The following is a 20,581-nucleotide window of genomic DNA, read 5'->3' as shown; positions in this document are numbered from 1 at the left end:
TGTGGGTGGGTGAATGAGGTGATGTGAACCTGAGTTTACTGATTCCCATGATTTTCCCGGTGAAACAGGAAGCAACGTAATTAGCCAAGAGTAAGGATGGAGAAGGACGTGATGGAGGTTTGCTGAGAGGAGGAATATGACATAATTCTTTAGCATGATAGGCGGGGCCAGCTGAGGGGAATTTGAAACCGCGATGCGTGGAATGTGGCGAGAGCTACTTTTTCCAGTGCGATATTGGTCCCTCTAGGCGTTCGGTAGTCTGCGTCCGTTTCCTTGGAGACGGAGACAGGCGAGAAAGCATCAGGTCTCTCTGGGAAGTTTGAGTGGCCTTGGTTACCGCGCGATCAACGCTGAAACAAGGAAGTTGGAGAAGCCGAAGAAACAGGCATCCCCCAAAATCGGGGCCCCAAAGCCTCAGGACTCTTCTTCCATTCTCCCTAATGGCGCGCAACTTTCCAAAGTATGTGAAAGCGGTAAGGAGGGAGGTGGAGTGCGCATGCGTGGCCCCCAACCCAGCGCTGGCTGGGTCCTCTCCGGGTGTCGTCCCGCTCGTTTGACCCCGCCCTCTCCCCCCCACCCCCTTGTCTCCCTAGCCCCGCCTCTCTCGCGTGTTCTCAGGCTCCTGCTAGGTTTATGTCCTTAGTGACTGAGGTTTCGGGTTCGAGACCCCATCCCAGTTTCACGCTTGCTGCTTGCATCCTCACGGGTTGGGACTGATGGGAGTATTTTCCCGACCCAACACTTTGCAGACGCAGCCGCTCTGGGATCGGCTCCACAGTCCCCCAGTTCCAGGTTCTGGTGAGTCCAGAAGGGCTAGGGTCGGTGTGGGGTGGGGCTTGCTGACCCGGGGCGTGCCTCAGAACCTCAGTTTTCTCACTGTCTTATCAGGAGGTAAGGATATATTATGCTGCTCCCTTCTTTATCTCTGATTGCATATCTGCTTTCCTATCGGGTCTTTTCCATGTCTTCTGTTTCTCAGTTCTTAGCACCTCCCGGCCTGGATGTACTTAGTAAATTCTGGCTGGCTGATGCAAACTTGATAACATTTAGGGAGCACTTACCACATGCTTTACAAATATCTTTTGAAATGTTTGTACCAACCTATGGGGGTAGGTTTTTAAATTCGGTCCAGTTTACAGATGAGAAAATTGAGGCTCAGAGAGGTAAACCCACTTGGTCAAGGTTACAGATATCAGTAAGGGGGGAAGCTGGGATTTGAGCCCATGAGCTGTGTGACTGATTTGTGTTATGTCTGGTAGGATTATGTTCCATGGCAGCGGTCCAAGCAGAGAGCCAAGCCATCTGCTCTGCCTCCAATCCCACAGACTGTGGGCACTAAGAAAAGCGAAAGGAAGACCTGGTCTACCATCCAGCCAGGTGGGCAGAGGTCCTTGGGCGCTGGAGAAGGAGGTGGGGACAGGATCGGGGTAGAGGTTCTTGGCCCTTGGTGACAGCATTTATATCAGGGTAGGCTAACTGCTATAACAAACAGTCCCCAGATTTGAAGTATTAATACAGATGCTCGTTTCTCATTTATGTCAAAGTACATTTGTGGATCTGGGGGGAGGGCGGTAATCTTTTTCACATGATCATTCTGGAGTCTAGGCTCCATCACCTTGTGACTAGGACATCTTGTAAGGTCCTGAAGTCCTCTGTTGGGTCCTTTTGCATCCAGCAGAAAGAAGAAAGAGAGCAAGAATATGGATGATCTTGTGGACAGATCTTTTTCAGGGCCTAGACTTGAAGTGACAGACATCATGCCCACTCATATTCCGGTGTCCTTAACTCAGCCACATGCCCACCCTTAACCCCAAGGAAAGATGGGAAATGTAGTCCAGCTAGGAAAAGAAAACAGAGTTTGGTGAACTTGGGATAATCTCTGCCACATCACTGTCACGCCTTCCAGGGGAGTTCTGAGGCCTTGGCTTAGGCAGACATGGATTCAGATCTTGGTTCTCTCATCTGCTGTCTTGGGAAAGTCATTCATCTCTCTAAATTTCTGTTTCCTCATTTTTAAAATGAAGACACTAATACTTACCTGATATGATGTGAGAGTTAAATGAGAAGATCCGTGTAAAGCCCATTGTTATTCAACCTTATGAGACTCAGCACTCCTTTTAATGACATATATTTTGTAATATTCCTTTAATATCCTGAAATAAACTTCATAGATAATATAATCTACCTATGTATATAATTTAAAAGTTAATATAATGCCCTAACTGTAAAGTAAAAAATACAAAAAGAAATGAAAAAGAAATGCAAAATACCAAGAAAAAGAAATGCAAAAAGGCAAAATGGCTGTTTTAGGAGGCCTAACAAATAGCTGAGAAAAGAAGAGAAGCTAAAGGCAAAGGAGAAAAGGAAAGATATACCCACATGAATGAAGAGTTCCAAAGAGTAGCAAGGAGAGATAAAGACTTCCTCAGTGCTCAATGCAAAGAAATAGAGGAAAACAATAGAATGGGAAAGACTAGAGATCTCCTCAAGAAAATTAAAGATACCAAGGGAACATTTCATGCAAAGATGGGCACAATAAAGGACAGAAATGGTATGGACCTAACAGAAGCAGAAGATATTAAGAGGTGGCAAGAATACACAGAAGAACTATACAAAAAAGATCTTCACGACCCATATAACCACGATGGTGTGATCACTCACCTAGAGCCAGACATCCTGGAATGTGAAGTCAAGTGGGCCTTAGGAAGCATCACTATGAACAAAGCTAGTGGAGGTGATGGAATTCCAGTTAAGCTATTTCAAATCCTGAAAGATGATGCTGTTAAAGTGCTACACTCAATATACCAGCAACTTTGGAAAACTCAGCAGTGGCCACAGGACTGGAAAAGGTCAGTTTTCATTCCAATCCCAAAGAAAGGCAATGCCAAAGAATGTTCAAACTACCGCACAATTGCATTCATCTCACAAGCTAGTAAAGTAATGCTCAAAATTCTCCAAGCCAGGTATCAACAGTACATGAATGGTGAACTTCCAGATATTCAAGCTGGATTTAGAAAAGGCAGAGGAACCAGAGATCAAATGCCAGCATCTGTTGGATCATTGAAAATGCAAGAGAGTTGCAGAAAAACATCTACTTCTGGTTTATTGACTATGCGAAAGCCTTTGACTGTGGATCACAACAAAATGTGGAAAATTCTTAAAGAGATGGGAATACCAGACCACCTTACCTGCCTCCTGAGAAATCTGTATGCAGATCAAGAAGCAACAGTTAGAACTGGACATAGAACAACAGACTGGTTTCAAATCAGAAAAGGAGTACATCAATGCTGTATATTGTCATCCTGCTTATTTAACTTATATGCAGAGTACATCATGCGAAATGCTGGGTTGCATGAAGCACAAGCTGGAATCAAGATTGCCTTATGGCAGAAAGTGAAGAAGAACCAAAGAGCCTCTTGAGGAAAGTGAAACAGGAGAGTGAAAAAGTTGGCTTAAAGCTCAGCATTCAGAAAACTAATCATGGCATCCAGTCCCATCACTGCATGGCAAATACATGGAGGAAACAATGGAAACAGTGACAGACTTTATTTTTGTGGGGCTCAAAAATGACTGCAGATGGTGACTGAAGCCATGAAATTTAAAGACGCTTGATCCTTGGAAGAAAAGCTATGACCAACCTAGATTGCATATTGAAAAGCAGAGACATTACTTTGCCAACAAAGGCCTGTAGTCAATCTATGGTTTTTCCAGTAGTCATGTATGGATGTGACAGTTGGACTATAAAGAAAGCTGAGCACTGAAGAATTGATGAAGAATTTTGAACTGTGGTGTTGGAGAAGACTCTTGAGAGTCCCTTGGACTGCAAGGAGATCCAACCAGTCCATCCTAAAGGAAATAAGTCCTGAATGTTCATTGGAAGGACTGATGTTGAAGCTGAAACTCCAATACTTTGGCTATCTGATGCGAAGAACTGAGTCATTGGAAAAGACCCTGGTGCTGGGAAAGATTGACGGCAGGAGGAGAAAGGGACGACAAAGGATGAGATGGTTGGATGGCATCACCGACTTGATGGACATGAGTTTGAGCAAGCTCTGGGAGTTGGTGATGGACAGGGAAGCCTGGCATGCTGCAGTCCATGGGATAGCAAAGAGTTGGACATGACTGAACGACTGAACTGAACTGAATGGAATTGTAAAGTAAAGGAAAAGGCAAGTTATTTACATTTAAATAGCAAAGGTTTCATTATGTAAATGTTCAGGATGGCATGAGCAAGTCATCAGAAGCTTACTCATAGATGTGGCATCATGGTGAATGTAACAGTTGCAAATGCTGACTGACACATGATGGAAATTGGGGACTCAAATACCAAGAGGGATTTTTCATTGCAACCCGATTTCCAAAGTTGTGTCATCTCTTACTAGAGTTCTAAACAAAACAAGGCACAATCTTCCCCTGATTGTAGCTGCCTCATTGGAAAATTCAGCATTATGTTGTTGTTTAGTTGCTAAGTTGTGAATGACTCTTTGGGACCCAATGGACTACAGCACCAGGCTTCCCTGTCCTTCACCATCTCCCAGAGCTTGCTCAAACTCATGTCCGTTGAGTCGATGATGCCATCCAACCATCTCATCCTCTGTCACCTCCTTCTCCTGCCCTCAATCTTTCCCAGCATCAGGGTCTTTTCCAGTGAGTTGGCTCTTTGCATCAGGTGGCTATAGTATTGGAGCTTCAGCTTCAGCATCAGTCCTTCCAGTGAGTATTCAGGGTTGATTTCCTTTAGGACTGACTGGTTTGATCTCCTTGTAATCCAAGGGACTCTTGGTAGTCTTCTATAGTACCACAATTCAAAAGCATCAATTCTTCAGCACTCAGCCTTCTTTATGGTCCAACTCTCACATCTGTACATGACTACTGGAAAAACCATAGCTTTGACTATATGACGCTTTGCCGGCAAAGTGATGTCTCTACTTTTTAATATGCTGTCTAGGTTTGTCATAGCTTTCCTTCCAGGGAGCAAGCATCTTTTAATTTCTTGGGTGCAGTCACTGTCTGCAGTGATTTTGGAGCCCAGGAAAATAAAATCTGTCACTGTTTCTGTTTTTTTTTTTCCATTTTTATAGTTACATGTAAAACAAAATCAGGTTCTGGGATCAGATCATTATAATCGGATTTTACCTATGTCAGTATCTATTAGGACTTAGAAAAGTTAAACAAGATAGGAGAATTCTATGTTCTATGGGGTTGTCCTGTCTGGGAGATATTGGACCCTTAGTTTTTATGTGTACCACAGATTCCCCCAACAGTATATGTAAATATCCCTGTTGAGCTGTTGAGAGTCATTGATGTAAAGTGATAAGCACACGACATTGTGATAGTGACAGAAGTTTTGTCTTTGGTCCTATTCAAACAGCATCTACAAGGAAACGCTTGCCCTTTCCTTTCACTGGGAAAGCAGTGAGGTATGTAATAGACACAACCACAACCAGAACAAGAGCAATTAACATATGCCAAGGACATATGTGCTAGATACTATCTGAGCAATTTACGCATATCACTTCATTTAATCTTCCCAACAGCCCTGTGAGATGGGTGCTGATGTTATCACCTCTTACAGATGAGGAACCTGAAGCACAGACAGGTGCAACTCCCAAGGCCACACAGGTAGGAGGGGCACAGCCAGGCTGTGATATTTGGCAGTTTGGCTCCAGGACCCAGAGTCAACCACTGGAGAAATGTAGACCTGAGCTGGTGTTCCAGTGTCCCTTCTTGCTAGCAATTCTATTTGAGTTACTGATCCCAGCCTCAGTTTCCTTCCCTGTGGAAACGGGTACAAAGATTCCTGCCTTGTTCAAGTGTAATCTATGTAAATAACAACAGTTAGCATTTGCTGAGGACTCATTTTGTGTTAGGCTCTATTGTAGAGGCCTTATTTGTTCATTCATCCATTCATTCACTCATTCATTCATTCATACATCCATTCAGCAGCAGCCATTTGCTGAGCCCCCGGTGTACACAGCATTGGGCTGAGTGTTGTTGACTTAGGAGAAAGATTGGTTTCTGGCCGTGTAGTTCATAGTCCCAACCTCACACATGTAATTACACAAAACTTTACACTTGTAGGGACTTCCATGGTGGTCCAGTGGTAAAGAATCTGCTTTCCAATGCAGGGGACTTGGGTTTGATCCCTGGTTGGGGAACTAAGGTCCCAATGCCTTGGAGCAACTAAATCAGCTGTGCTGCAATTAGAGAGCCCATGAGTCACAGCAAAGTGCAGCTAAAAAGAAAAAAAAAATACACTTATAATTGAAGGAGGTCATGATCTCATTCATGGGCTTCCCTGGTGGCTCAGTGGTAAAGAATCCGCCTACAATGCAGGAGACGCAAATGACCAGGGTTCAGTCCCTGGGTCAGGAACATGCTCTGGATGAGGCAATGGCAACCCACTTCAATATTCTTGCCTGGGAAATCCCATGGACAGAGGAGCCTGGTGGGCTACAGTCTCTGGGGTCGCAAAGAGCCAGACACGACTGAGCAACTGAGCATGTACGCATGATCTCATTCACTTCTGGAAATGGTGTCATCACCATTTTACAGATGAGGACACTGAAGCTTGGGTTGGTAGCATGTCTTGTGGAAAGTCATGTCCTTGAGGGCAGCTTTTGAGTATTAAAAAAAGATAAATCTGCTGATTCCACCAAGATGGAGTAGCCCCATTCCTTCCTGGTCCTCCCTTTTGCAACTAAAAATCCCTGGACACTACACAACAGAGAGAGGCTCTGAAAACTGTAAAGAAAAAAGTGGGCTGCTAGAATGGGGAGCATACACCATCATCTGGCCTTCATGCTGAATTTCAACAGGAGATTGTCTGCTAAAAAGAAGATGAAATAAGATCCAGAGCAATATCTAAAACACCCAAGATACAATGAGAATCACCCATCATACCAACAATGAGAAAAATCACAACATGAATGAGAAAAGACAGACATCAACACTGAGATGAATCAGATAGAATTATTTGACTATTCTTATTTATAGATGACATGACTGTCTACATAAAAAATCTTAAGGAATCTACTATATCTAAAAAGAAACTAGAAGTAATGAGTTGACCAAGGTTGCAGGATACTAGCACAACACACGAAAACCCATCACATTTCTATGTACTAATAATAAATATGTAGAAATCAAAATAAAAAACGCAATATATTTACCGTCACACCAAAGAAAGTGAAATATTTAGGCATAAACTTAACAGAACATGTATAGGATCTGTAAGCTGAAATCTATATAATGCTAATGTAAGAATCAAAGAAGACCTAAATAAATGGAGAAACATACTGTGTTCATGGATTAGAAGACTCAACATTGTAAAGATGTCAGTTCTCAGATTGATTCACGTTTAATGCAATCCCAGTCAAAACCCCAGCAAGTTTTTTGTAGGCATAGACAGGTTTATTCTAAAATTTATACAGAAAAGCAAGGTCCTAGGATAGATAAGACAATTTAAAGTGAACAACGTCGGAAGAATCACTTTACCTGATATTAATGCCTACTATTTGGTTATAGTAATCAAAACAGCATCGTATTGTTAGAGAAACACATAGATCAATAGACTAAAAAACCAGAAACAGCCACACAAATACTCAAGCAATTTTTGACAAAGGTGCAAGAACAGTGGAGAAAAGAAAGCCTTTTCCACAGATGGTGCTACAGCAGATGGACATCCACAGATGAAAAAAGGAACTTCTATCGAAGTCTCACAACTTATACAAAAATTAACCCAAAATGTAAATTTAAAATGAAATCAAAATTAAATGTAAAATGTAAAACAGTAAAACTTTTAGAAAAAACATGAGAGCAAAATCTTTGGGACTGATGGCAAGTGAAGAGTTCTTTGTCTTCGTACCAACAGTGGATTCATAAAAGAAAAATGGAATAAATGGACAGGTAGGATTTCATAAAAATGTATGACTTCTGTTCTTTTCACAGTCTTCACGGAGATTAAGTATGAAGCTATGTACTTGGATAAAATGTTTGCAAACCACATACCTGACAAAGGACTGCTTTGTAGAATATATTGGGAACCCTCAAACTCAACAGAAAAACAATTCAGTTAAAGAGTTAAAGGCAAAACACTTGAAGAGACATTTCACCAGAAGAGGAAATACATATGGTAAATAAGCACAGGAAAAGATGTTCAACATCATTATCCACTGCTGCTGCTTCTGCTGCTAAGTCGCTTCAGTCGTGTCCGACTCTATGTGACCCCATAGACGGCAGCCCACCAGGCTCTCCCATCCCTGGGATTCTCCAGGCAAGAACACTGGAGTGGGTTGCCATTTCCTTCTCCAATCATTATCCACTAGGGCTATGCAAATTAAACCAGAATAGGGTGTCACTGAACATCTATCAGAATGACTAAAATGAAAAATAGTTATAATGCCAAGTGTTGGCAACAACGAGAGATTGGGTCATTCGTTTCTAATGAAACCAAGCACACATTTCCCATAATGATCCAACAGTTGCACTCTTGGGCATTTATTCCAGAGAAGTGAAAACTTACGGTCACACAAAAACCAGTGCATGACAGTTTCACTTTAGCCTGATTCATAATACCCTCAAACTGGAAACAATCCAGATGTCCTTTAATGAGTGAGTAGTTAAAGAAACTATGGTGCATCCATTCCACATAATACTATTCAGAAGGAAAAGGAAAGAACTTTTGATACTTTCACTAACTTAGATGAATCTCCAGTGAATTACGCTGAGTGAGAAAAGCCAATCTTAGAAGTATCATATTGTTAGATTCCATTTGTATAAGATTCTGGGAATGACAGAACTGTAGAAGTGGAGAATAGATTCATGAATGCCGGTAGTGGGAGGAGGATGGGAGGAGAGGGAAATGCGTGTGGCCCTACAAGGCCCCAGGAGCAATCCTTTGCGTCTGTGGAAGTGTTCTGTAACATGCTGTCTTTCAGTGTCCTGCTTGTGATACTGTGCTTGGTTTTATAAGATGTTACCATTGGGAGTAACTGGGTTGAGGAAACACAAGATTTCTTTGTATTACTTCTTAAAACTGCATGTAATCTGAATTTATTTCAAAATTAAAAGTTTAATTAAAAAAAGATAAATCAGGGCTACCACCACTAATGAAAAGAAATACACGTTATTAAACCGACAAATCTTCCTAAGTATTTAAGTTCAACCTACAAATGTTATAATTTTTAAAAACCCTCGTAAAGGAGGTTTTGGAACTTGGTTAATTAAATTCCCTTAAATTGTTGAAGCTACGTTTAAAATTTTATATATACATTTTCACTTTCAAAAAGTTCACTTGTTCTGATTAACAAAACCATTGGGCATGTAATGTAATTCTTGTATATCTAATAAATAAACCTCTAAATGTGGGTAATCTTATGTTCTCTTAAAAGTTGTGGTAATTTATATACATTTAATAAGATTGTATTAAACCTTGCAACTTAAAACAAATCTAAATCAAAATCTCATTTACGTATTTTGAATTAGAATCACAAGGGACTTCCTTGGTGGTCCAGTGGCTAAGACTGAATGTAAGGGGCCTGAGTTCCATCCCTGGCCAGGGAACTAGATCCCACAGGCCACAACTGAAGATCCTGCATGCCGCAACAAAGATCAAAGATCCCACATGCTGCAACTAAGACCTGCATGCCAGTGCAGCCAAATAAATAAAAATAAATATTAAAAAAATTAGAATTACAAGAGTAATTATTAATCACTCCATCTCTCAAATAGTTTCAAGTAAATATCAGATAATTCATAACTTTAACTCAAAAGTACTCTAATTTGCTTTGTCACCTCAGTACTTAATACTAAATTATGGATATCAATCCATTAAAGAAATAATATTTTTCAAAATGAATTGGGTTGCACCTCTAACAGGGCCTTTGAGGGCAGCATTTGTGATGTGATGGTTTGTGTGATTTGCCTCACGCTGGTGCAGGACACGCCAAGAGGAATCAGGGATTCTTGGAACATGCCCTCTTGAGTGTCTTCTGCTCTGAATTATTTTCGTGTACTTCATATCTGGCAGGACCACAGGTTTTACAGGTATTTCAGAGACAGTGTTTTGCTTGGCTCCTGTATCTATCTGATGCTGTGGTCCTGATCCCAGTTCTCAGGTCACTGGTAATAACAGTGACAACTGGTAATTTATATTTGCACTGAATATGTGTTAAGCATTATTCCAAACACTTTAAAGGACAGTAACTTCTTATTTAGTCCTCACGACAATCCTGTGAAGTAGTCATGATGATGATTCTTGTATTATAGAGTAATGGGGAAGTGAGGGGCAGAGAGGTCATGTGAGCTGCCAGATTCAAACCCAGGCTGTCTAGCTCGTTAGTTATTGCTTTTAACCTCTTTCCTTCCTGAGCTTACCATTGGCCAGCTTGGGGGGAGAGATGAGGGTGTCTGGCCATCCTCCCGCTACTACCCCTCACTGTCCCTCTGTTCAGCCACACAGTCAGTATGGTATGTGGAAGTTCCCTGGGCTTCGCTGTCCTTTATAACAAGGACCAGAGTGGGGCCTGGGAGCTTACTGATGGATGTGAGCTTTGGCTTCTGTCTCACTGTCATACACTATAAGGCCATGAGTGGATGCAGTTGGGGCCTGGGCTGTCTGACTTTCTCCTGACTCTCTCTCTGTCCTTTCCCATGCCCTAGGGTGGCAATCCAAGCCTACCTTGTGGATGACAAGCCAGCCGAGGAATCCACTAGAGCTGCGCAGAGGAAAGTTGGACTCTGGGAAGACACAGGCCACAATCCGACTAATGAGAGTATGAGCATCCTCCCACAGGCACTGGGGGCCAGGGCCAGGGGGTGGGGGATGGTCATAGCAAACATGCCCTGAGCACTTCGTGGGTGCCTGCCTGCAGTCTTGTTCTCCTCACAGCAACCCCATGGGCATGCTTATCATCAGCCCTATTTTACAGAAGGGAAAACTGAGGTGCATGGAGATAAATGACTTGCACCAGATCACACAGTTAGAAAATACAGTACCAGGGGTCAAAGCCAGTTAGACAAAGATTTGCCTTTGTGTTTAAGATACAGGAAAATGATTGGAATCATTTTATTTCATTGCATTAGGAATACAATCTAGTGGCTTGTTCATTTACAAACTCTGGGAAATTAACCTTTCATGAAATACAGTGCATCTTGAAGCAAGACTTAGGAGCTTCCTATTAAAACTTTTCACATCAACTGATAGAACTTGATCGTTCATTTTCTCAAAATCTGTTGTTTATTATGGCTTCTGAACAATGTTTCAAAGTATTTGAAATGAACTAGAAGAAGTGGGGGCATTAGTGTCCATAGCAGAAAGTAACATACTAAATACTATAACTACTACAAAATATTATAGAAGAGTTCTTAACTTCTTCAGGAAAGTTTTTAATAGCTCAATGAACAATGACTGTTATATAAAGAAATAGGGAGAAATGTATTTGCCTTGAAATCGTTTTTTTCCCTTTAACCTTCAATTTTGCAAAAATGAGTTATTAGAGGCAGCCCAGTATTCTTAAAGGAGGAACTCATATTTCTGATGTTATTTTTATCCTGACTTTAGAAGGGTTATGTGTTTTTGATATGAAACATGAACCTGGACAATTGGCTCTAAAACCTGTGCTCCTAACCAGTTCCTAATACTCTCTCTTATAATCATTCATTTGTTTAATCAACAAATATTTGAGCATCTACTGTGTCCCAGACCCTGTTCTAAGTGTGGAATTCACCAGTGATGTGGCCTCTGACCTTAGGGAGCTCACAGGGGAGACAGATAACAAACAAGATAGATATGGCACGTGTAGTGAAGACAAGAGCTGTGAAGAAGTATAAAATAAGGTTAGGGGGCTAAAGGACCACCGAGGAGGGGGTGGCCATGACCATTTTAGGAGGGTGGTCAGGGAAGGCTGTCAAGGTGGTGACATCTGAGGCACGAATGCTCCAGGCAGAAGAACTGGAACTGCAAAGGCCCTGAGGTTCATAGGAGTCCCCGGGCTGCTGTTGCTGTGTGCAGAGTGGGCTGTGGGGACAAGGGGGAAACAGAGCAAGAATGCAGAAACGACCCAGTTGGTTTGTTCTTGGAGTTGGAGTAGGATTCTGACTCTGCCCCTCAGCCTCAGGACAGTGTTTTATTCAAGCACCAACTCCCGAGAGTGCCAACGATCTGTCAGGCACCAAGCTGGGTGCTGGGGAGATAGCCATGAACATGATCCCAGAATCCCTGCTATGATGGAGCTTATACTTTAGCATAACAAATTAAAAAGGGGAGACGCATAACAAATTAAAAAACCTCCAAAGAATATTTACTCATCAGTTGATTAAGCCCACCCTTATGGAGCTCTAGGTACTGTTCTGTGTGTGTGCTGGAGATACAGCTGTGACAAGACAACCAAAGCCCCTGCCCTCCTGGCTGTAAAATTCTAGTTGGGAAGACAGACAAGAAAGAAGAAAATAAGAAAAATATGTTGGGACTTCCTTAGTGGTCCAGCGATTAAGACTTCTTTCAATGCAAAGAGGGCTTCCCTGGTGACTCTGGGTAAAGAATTCGTCCGCGATGCGGGAGACCTTGATTCCATTCCTGGGTCGGGAAGTTCCCCTGGAGAAGGGAATGGCAACCCACTCCGGTGTTCTTGTCTGGAGAATCCCATGGACGGAGGACCCTGGTGGGCTACAGTCCATTGGGTCGCAAAGAGTCAGACACGACTGAGAGACTAACACACACATAATTCACTGATTCTAAGAAGCCACTGGTAATAAGGCGCACCTTTATCTTAATAACTCACTAATTAAATATTTTTCAACTAGACTGTAACACACCACCAGCTGTAAGATACAGCTCCACCCCAGAGCATAAAATTATGGGGAAATGGGTGTTTCAGAAAGGATGAAATAATTCAAGGTGCTCTGACCCGCAGACAATAGAGAACAGCCGCCCAGCTCGGGTGGCATTTATCAGTCGGGGCCACAAGGGGGCGGATTGCGGCGGGAGGGACGTGGTCCTTGGGCTCTGGGAGGTGCCGGCCGGCCCCGCGCATCGCCACTTCCCTTCCCTGTCTCTCCGCCCGCAGACAATGCTCCGGAACCGGCGAACCTCGTACCAGGAGCTCTGCGACCACGAGGAATTCCTCACCAACCACTGTGGGGAACTGATCAAGACCATCCAGGACACAGAGGACAGCGCCGCCCTGAAAGTGCGGATGCTGCTGCAGCAGCAGGACGTCTACATGGTGATTCTCCCCGCCTTGGCCCCGCAGCCCCGCCTCCGCCCTGAGCCGCGGTCCAGCCCGCGACACCGCCCCTCCCGAGCCCTTGGGCGCCCTCTCCTGCTTTCTCCCGGCTGGTTGCATAAGCTCCTTCCTCCGTCTGGAAGATAGCATCTTTTACACACTCCACTCTCCCCGCCCCCCGCACCCCTACCTGGGTCTTGGAATCAGACTGGGGGTGGGGTGGGGACTCATCCCAGTTCAGCACTAATTAGCTGGAAGGCTCTGAGTCAACCTCTGAGCCCCATACAAGTGGGGCACAATAGCGCTCACCCCGAAAAGGAGTTGCACCTGGCACACAGGAGGTGTGGGCCCCAGTGGGATTGGGTCTGGGGACTCCTCTGAGAAAGTACTGAGTTCTCTGACGGTCCCTGCTTTGGCAGCACCAGTGCAAGCGGGGGTGGTGGGTGATGGTGGTGGTGAGCTAACGCCCCCCCACTCCCACAGACCATCACTGACATCTTGGAGTACTCCAACAAGAAGAAGCTGCACCAGATGAAGTGTGAGCTCCAGGAATGGGAGGAGAAGGAGGAAGCCAAGATCCGCAGTAAGAATCTCTCCGCGGGTTAGTTGACCCTCACCTGGCTCTCTAGGGGAAGCCATCAGGCCCACCACCTCGCTTCTGAGGCAGAGGGGACTGCTAAGATGCACAGCGACAGCTTACTCATCACTTAGCACTTGCAGGCCCTGTGTGCTCTGTTTTTATGGGCATACTTTCAGTCCTTACAACTACCTATAAGGCAGGGGAAGTTTTTCTTTTCTCCCATTTTACAGATGAGGAAACTGAGGCTAAGGGAAGTGAAGTAGCCTGCTGAAAGTTATACAGCTAGGAGCCAGCATCCAATCCCAACCTATCTGTTTCCTGCCAAGGTTCCTCTGGGAGTTGGTGGCTGGGCAGGTCACTGGTCACAGAGTTGTTGAGCCTGTGGTTTTTTTCCCCTGGTGTGTCAGGCAGCTTCAGACACTTGGGATCCTCTCCATGGAGGGTGGCAGGATAGACTGCCTTTTTTTTTTTTTTTTTGGCTGCGCAGGCTCTTTGTTGCAGCTCGAGGACTTTCTCTAGTTGCGGAGCACAGGCTCTGGAGTGCACAGGGCTCAGTAGCTGCAGTTAGTAGGCTTCTCTAGTTGTGGTGTGTGGGCTTAGTTGCCCTACAGCACGTGGGATCTTAGTTCCCTGACCAGGGATCAAACCCTCATCCCTTGCATTGGAAGGCAGATTCTTAACCACTGGACCACCAGGGAAGTCCCAGGATAGGCTGTCTTAATCCTGCCCTGTCACCTCATCTCCCCAGGCTTGGTGTGCCCTGTCACCTCATCTCCCCAGGCTTGGTGCCTAGGATCCGGCACCAGGATAGTTTGTTTCCTCTTTTGGGTAGGTTGTTGCTGCTTCTCCTGTGGAGGCAAAGCTCTTTCTGGGGGCTTACCTGTCCTTCTTCTCCTGTGGAGGCAAAGCTCTTTCTGGGGGCCTACCTGTCCATCACCTCCCAGCTGTGTTTGGGCTTGTTTCAGCCCAGACCCCAATCCAGATGAGATCAGGCACGTTCAGGCTGGTACAGCCATAGACCCAGACCCCAATCCACTGGCTAAGGAGAGCTTTGCTTCTTGGGTGGCCCTGGAGCGGTCCTTGAGGGACGATCCTGCCTTCTGTCCCTTGTCAGACCTGGAGCAGCAGGTGGAGCAGCTGGATGCCCAGATCGAGAAGGTCCGTGAGCAGGTGAGCTTCGTGAGCACGTACAAGGACCACGAGTACCCCATCAAGTTGGTACAGGTGGGCAACCTCGTGCGCCAGCTGCAGCAGGTGAAGGACAGCCAGTTGGTAGGTGAGCCCCTGGTTTTGCCTCACCTGACCCTGTGGGAGGCAGGGTTGGTGGCCAACACCTTCCTGCCAACCCCTAGGACGAGCTAGATGAACTCAGTGAGATGTGTAGAATGGTCCTGGCGTCTATGTCCAACCAGATTCAGAATAAGAAAAAAAACCTTCTGAGGTCTCTGGTGGTGGTGAGTAGCCAGCCACTGTGGCAGGTATCCGGGTCCTGCCCCCAGCCCTGCTTTCTTAACCCTGTCCTCTGCCCTCAGGGCCACCACATGCCCATCTGCTACCCATCTGGGGCCAGTCTAGGCGGCCAGACTTCTAGGGGGCCCCTTCTAGGGGGCCAGAAGAAGATTTCCCTTTTTCCACAGAAAATCCAGCGTGCCAATCAGGAGACTCTCCTGCAGAAGACCTGGAATACCCGGGTTATACTGAAATACATGGACAAGTTCCAAGAAGTGAGTGGGTGGCGATGGTGGTGATCCCCGCTGTGTGAGAGCAGGGGGAGTGGGTGGTCTCCAGGACCTCTGGGGGGGTCAGGCTTGTCCTGATCTGGGGCTTATGAGGTCTCTGGTGTTAGTCTTCCTCCTTGGCTGTGCCATTAATGTCTTCCATCTGAGAACGGAATTTGTCCAGGACTAGGCCTTGCCTCATTAACCAACACCACCAGCCGTGACCCATCGGCAGCATCACCAAGCTTCACCCACACAGCCATCACTTTACTATCACTACCCACTCTTTGTCTTCACCTCTTAATTCTTGACATTGACCATCACTCAAGACCATGTTAATGAATTCCATGATCACCACCCTCTCATGGTAATTTTTGTTATCTTGCACCTTCATCAGTTGTCTGCGTGAATGACCTTCATCACCTCCACCAGCCCCCACTAATTCTCACTGTCGAGCACTGCCACCCCCTTGCAGCCTGTCTCCCCTCACCTTTTTCAGCACCATCAAACGTTGTCAGTAACTCATGAGCCAGCCCTGCCCTGCAAGGAGGGAGCCCCGCTTTGGAGTCCAGAAGTCCCAGTGACAGAGCCTAGGCTATTTCCCTAGATGTCCTTATTCACGCATTTTGCCCTTTTCTTCTTTTGGTTGGGGGATGTTTGGTTTCTCAATTTCACCTGCTTTCCTCAGTTTATAGACCGTTTTGAGGAGGAAATACCCAGATTAAGGGCTGAGATGGAACAGCTGGAATTTCAGATCTGGGAACCCCGAGAGATCGTATTTGCGGACGTTCTACTTCGGAGATCCAAGTAGGTGGTCCTTGAGCAGCACCTCTTACACTAGCCATGCTCTGGGCTTGAGCAAGCTCTCTGTTCTTGGGGGGCAGCCTGGGGGAGAAGGCAGGACCTGTGCAGGCAGGAGACTGGGTGTTTGCCTCTGACTGTGCGGCAGCCATGACCTTTTGCCATCTCTTGGCCTGAGTGTCCATCTGCACGTAGCAGGCTGAGTTAGGTAATCTCCTTGGCCCCCTCAAGTTCCAGATTCCGTGTCTCAACCAAGTGGGTGCACCCCTGAGCTCCCAGGCTGTTCAGGAAGACGGTGTTGAGTAGGGTGGTTGGCTCCAGCGAAGAATGGCCTGGAAGGCACCCTGCGAGGAGAGAACGGTGTTCTCTCTGTGGGGCAGACTTCTGGGACCCAAAGGAAGAACTTCCTTCCAAAACCAATTCCCTGCCCGACCTCCCAGGGGCAGGCCGTCCCTGTTTGAGCATGGGGATCCCACCAGGCCATGCCAGGTGGGGCAATTCCTGCCATCTGCCAATTATTTTCCTTCTCCTTAGCTTCTGTGTCTGTCTCCTTCTCTTCCTCTCCCTTTCCTTCTTCCTCCTCTACCTCTTCATTCTCCTCTTAAGTTTCCTTAAAAAGTGCTGTCAGATCTACGACGGGCCTATGGAGCACCAGGCGTGGTGAGGGCAAACAGTCCTTGGCTTTGTCACCACAGCCGAGGATGGGACCAAACATGAATCGATAACGAGCCGCAGATAAATGTCGCAGCTGAGATGAGAGCTGCTAAAGATGAGATGTGGATGTGGTGACGGGAGAGCGTGGCCTGGACAGAGGGGTGTCTGGAATGGCAAAGAGGTCTCCCTAAAAATGTGATCTTTTTTTTTTTTGGGCTGTGCTGGTCTATTGTGGCGCATGGGCTTAGTTGCCCCACGGCATGTGGGGTCTTAATTCCCAGACCAGGGATCGAACCCGCATACCCTGTATTGGAAGGCAGATTCTTCACCACTGGACCACCAGGGAAATCCTGAGAATGTGACATTTTTAAACTAAAGTCTGAGGGATTATTCACAGAAGTTCACTGGGCAAAGGGGGCTGAAGGGGAAACTGAAGGAAGAGCATTTCTAGGTGGTGGTGCTGGCATCTCGAGATGTGCCAAGTAGGCTCCATTGTCCCTACCTGAGCTCTGGACACACTGAAATAAGAATGAAAGGGGCAAGGGTGACATGGGCCAGACTCTCACTTTTATCTGATAGAGCTGATTTTAGAGAATGTAGCTTATATCTCCAGGCATGTTGGCTTCTGAATACTAACCCAGAATTAGGCAAATGGAGTTCCGTGGTCAGCTGCATGGAAGCAAAGGAGACTGTAGTCCTTGCAGGCTGCTCAGTACTGAGAGAGAATGGGGCAAGGCTACCCAGGTCCCATTCCTCTCTCCAGACTCTGTTCAGGTTGTTATACCTCCTTCCCGGGCAGAGTGAGTAAAGAGATGGAGAGAGGCCAGGAGCAGCATGCCCATTGATGATGTATGCGCACTGATGACAGTATGCCCACTGATGCCCTTCCATGGGCAGGGAGACGCCAGGAGTGGGAAGAAGCTGTCTCCTCCTAGGATGTGGGAATGGCACGCTGCTAAGTAGAACTTTTCCATCCAAAACATGCACTGGAATCACCTGGAGATCTTGTGGAAAAGCAGATTCTGAACTGATAGGCCTGGAGTGGGGCTCAGGAGTCTACATTTCTAGGAAGCTCCTGGGAGAAGCTGAGGTGCCGACCCCTGGACCACAGGCTGAGCAGTGAGGCTGTAGATGTGTGGTAGGAGGGAAGTTGGTGTTTATGAGGAGCTGAGTGAGGTTGGACTGCAGAGTGATGGGGAGAGTAATGACAGCCCCGCCCCTAGGGACTTCCGTGCAGGGCCCTGTAGACCAAAGATATTTGATCCTGAAAGCAAAGAACTTTTTTTTTTTTGCCCATACTACTTGGCATACAGCATCTTAGTTACCCAACCAGGTATCAAACCTGTGCTCCCTGCAGTGGATGTGTGGGGTCTTAACCACTGGACCACCAGGGAAGTCCTAAGTAAAGACTTTTCAAGCTCAGTGATGACATCAGATTTGCATTCCAAGAAAAGACACTTTGAAAAGAATATGGAGAAGATGTTGGAGAGGCTATGTTGGGAGTCCAGTTGGTTGTGATGGCGGTTGTGTGTGGAGGGGGTGGCTGGGAGTGACTTGGCCAAGATGGGTGGCAGAAGAGAGAGGAGAGATGGACAGAGTGGAGAAATATTTAAGAAGGTAAATCTGTAGGACTTGGTGATATTTGGATATGGGAAACACAGTACAGGGAGGTGTCAAGAATGACCCTTGGGTTCCTGGCTTTTGTAACAGGATGGGTAGTGGTACCAAACCCAGAGAGAGGGAAGACTGGGACTGGGGGTGAAGGGTGCATATGTAGGTCAATCAGCAGTTGATTTGGACACTGAGTTTAAGTTATGGAGACCTGAGCGTGGACCTGACAGGTAGGGAGCTGGGGGTATAAGAGTAGATCTCAGAAGACAGACTTTGGCTGGAAATGGAAATTTTGGCAATGCCAGTACAATCTGGAATCAAGGTTGTTGGGAGAAATGTCAATAACCTCAGATATGCAGATGACACCACCCTTATGGCAGAAAGTAAAGAGGAACTAAAGAGCCTCTTGATGAAGGTGAAAGAGGAGAGTGAAAGCTGGCTTAAAAGTCAGCATTCAGAAAATAAAGATCATGGCATCCAGTCCCATCACTTCTTGGCAAATAGATGGGGAAACAACGAAAACAGTGACATTTTATCTTCTTGGGCTCCAGAATCACTGCAGACAGTGACTGCAGCCATGAAATTAAAAGACTCTTGCTCCTTGGAAGAAAAGCTACAACAAACCTAGACAGCATATTGAAAAGCAGAGATATCACTTTGCCGACAAAGGTTCATATAGTCGAAGGTATGGTTTTTTCAGTAGTCATGTATGGATTTGAGAGTTGGACCTTAAAGAAGGCTGAGTGCCAAAGAATTGATGCTTTTGAACTGTGACTGAGTGACTGAACAACAGTGCAGAGATGCATTTTTTTTTTTTACTATTACTTTGAGCGATTTCAAATGTATAGAACAATTGAGAGAATACTATGATGAGTACCCGGTTACCCATCTAGATTTAGAATTTGTTATATTTTGGTGAATCAACTTCATCTTCATTTCTTCCGGACCCTCCCCATTTGCCAGGTGAGGAAACAGAGGCTCGCCTGGGGTCTGTCCCCAGTGAAGGCAGGAGGCTCAGAGAGGAAAAGCAGTGTTTGAGGCGACTCAGAGCCAGGCTTCCAAAACCGTCACTCTGACTCCAGAGAGCGCGCTCATCCTGAAGGGCCCCAGCGCTTGAGAGCTGAGCTCCTGCTCCCTGTTGACCTCAGACCTCTGTAGGGGAACATGAGTCTTGCCAAACCAATTCCTGTTTCATTTTGATGTGCATATGTGTGCGTGCGCACAGGTTGTTTTGGAATGGGGCTCCCCGGTACCAGTGTTCGAAAGAGCAGGGTTCCCCTGAGGCCACGCTCCCCAACCTGCAGCTCTAGTGCCTGGCCTCTTACACCCCCGCTTTGCTCCTCCCTACAGGTGCACCCCCGACATGGACGTCGTCCTCAACATCCCTGTGGAAGAGCCGCTGCCCTTCTAGATGGTGGGGCTGGAGGCCAACCCTCCTTCCCTGGTTTCTTCCCCCTACCTGGAGCCTTGAGTTCTCCCCTAAGGCCACGTCCCCATCCAGGTGCCGGTCTGCAGTTCCTTCCCTCCTCACTCCCTCCCTCTTTCCCCACTTTCTTGCTCTCTCTCCCTTCCTTTCTTCTTTCCTCTCCTGCCCCTCATTCTTTCGGAGCTGCTGCTTGGCCCAGGTAGGAATTCCTAGGCGAGTCCTTTTTACCAATAAAGTTGGGCATGCCCTGGTCTTTGCCAATGCCTGGGGCTTCCTAAGGCATGGTAGGAATAGATTTTGTCTTAAGATAAGAGGTGGATAACTGCTGCCTGCATCTGGGGCTCAGAACTTCTCAACAAGTGCTGGAGGGACCCCTGCCTGAATCTCCATGGTTCTGTGGCTCCAGCCGCCCCCTCCCTGGTGCAGTGGGAGCCCAGTTTTCCCCCTGATTTGTGCCCAGATCTTTTGAGACCAGTGCCCGGGTGGAGGGGGGATGCCTGGAGTTTGAGACCCCTGGGAACTTGCTGAACCTTCACTGCTGCTCGTCCATCTCTCTTACAGTCCA

The 20,581-nt window shown here is 46.2% G+C and overlaps 1 protein-coding gene across 12 annotated transcripts; it reads left to right on the top strand.

Moving 5' to 3' along the window:
- The first annotated feature begins 267 nt into the window (after window positions 1–267).
- On the top strand, window positions 268–20,294 carry C13H20orf96 (chromosome 13 C20orf96 homolog). Of its 12 annotated transcripts, none has more exons than XM_086332595.1 (11): window positions 268–460; window positions 750–798; window positions 1,260–1,377; window positions 10,663–10,775; window positions 13,068–13,226; window positions 13,710–13,809; window positions 14,921–15,078; window positions 15,159–15,260; window positions 15,444–15,530; window positions 16,213–16,331; window positions 19,941–20,294. In XM_086332595.1, the coding sequence occupies exons 1-11, from the start codon at window positions 441–443 to the stop codon at window positions 19,999–20,001; spliced, it is 1,086 nt and encodes a 361-aa protein (XP_086188721.1). In that variant the 5' UTR covers window positions 268–440; the 3' UTR covers window positions 20,002–20,294. The 12 variants fall into 12 exon arrangements, with proteins under 12 accessions (XP_086188721.1, XP_086188720.1, XP_086188726.1 ...); XM_086332594.1 differs by having other exon boundaries at window positions 13,710–13,827; XM_086332600.1 differs by having other exon boundaries at window positions 268–473.
- The last annotated feature ends 287 nt before the right edge of the window (window positions 20,295–20,581 follow it).

The sequence above is a fragment of the Bos grunniens genome, chromosome 13 (genome assembly GCF_055505025.1).
Source record: "Bos grunniens cultivar Pamir isolate PY7600 chromosome 13, Bosgru_T2T1.0, whole genome shotgun sequence".
Classification (NCBI taxonomy): Eukaryota; Metazoa; Chordata; class Mammalia; order Artiodactyla; family Bovidae; genus Bos; species Bos grunniens.
This window is presented reverse-complemented; position numbering and strand designations above follow the sequence as displayed.

Excerpts from the sequence above, each read along its gene's own strand:
- C13H20orf96 (XM_086332592.1), top strand. The coding sequence starts at position 441 with ATGGCGCGCAACTTTCCAAA. Across the intron at positions 10,776-13,067 it reads CCACAATCCGACTAATGAGA|ACAATGCTCCGGAACCGGCG; the intron begins GTATGAGCATCC and ends CTCCGCCCGCAG. Across the intron at positions 16,332-19,940 it reads GTTCTACTTCGGAGATCCAA|GTGCACCCCCGACATGGACG; the intron begins GTAGGTGGTCCT and ends TCCTCCCTACAG.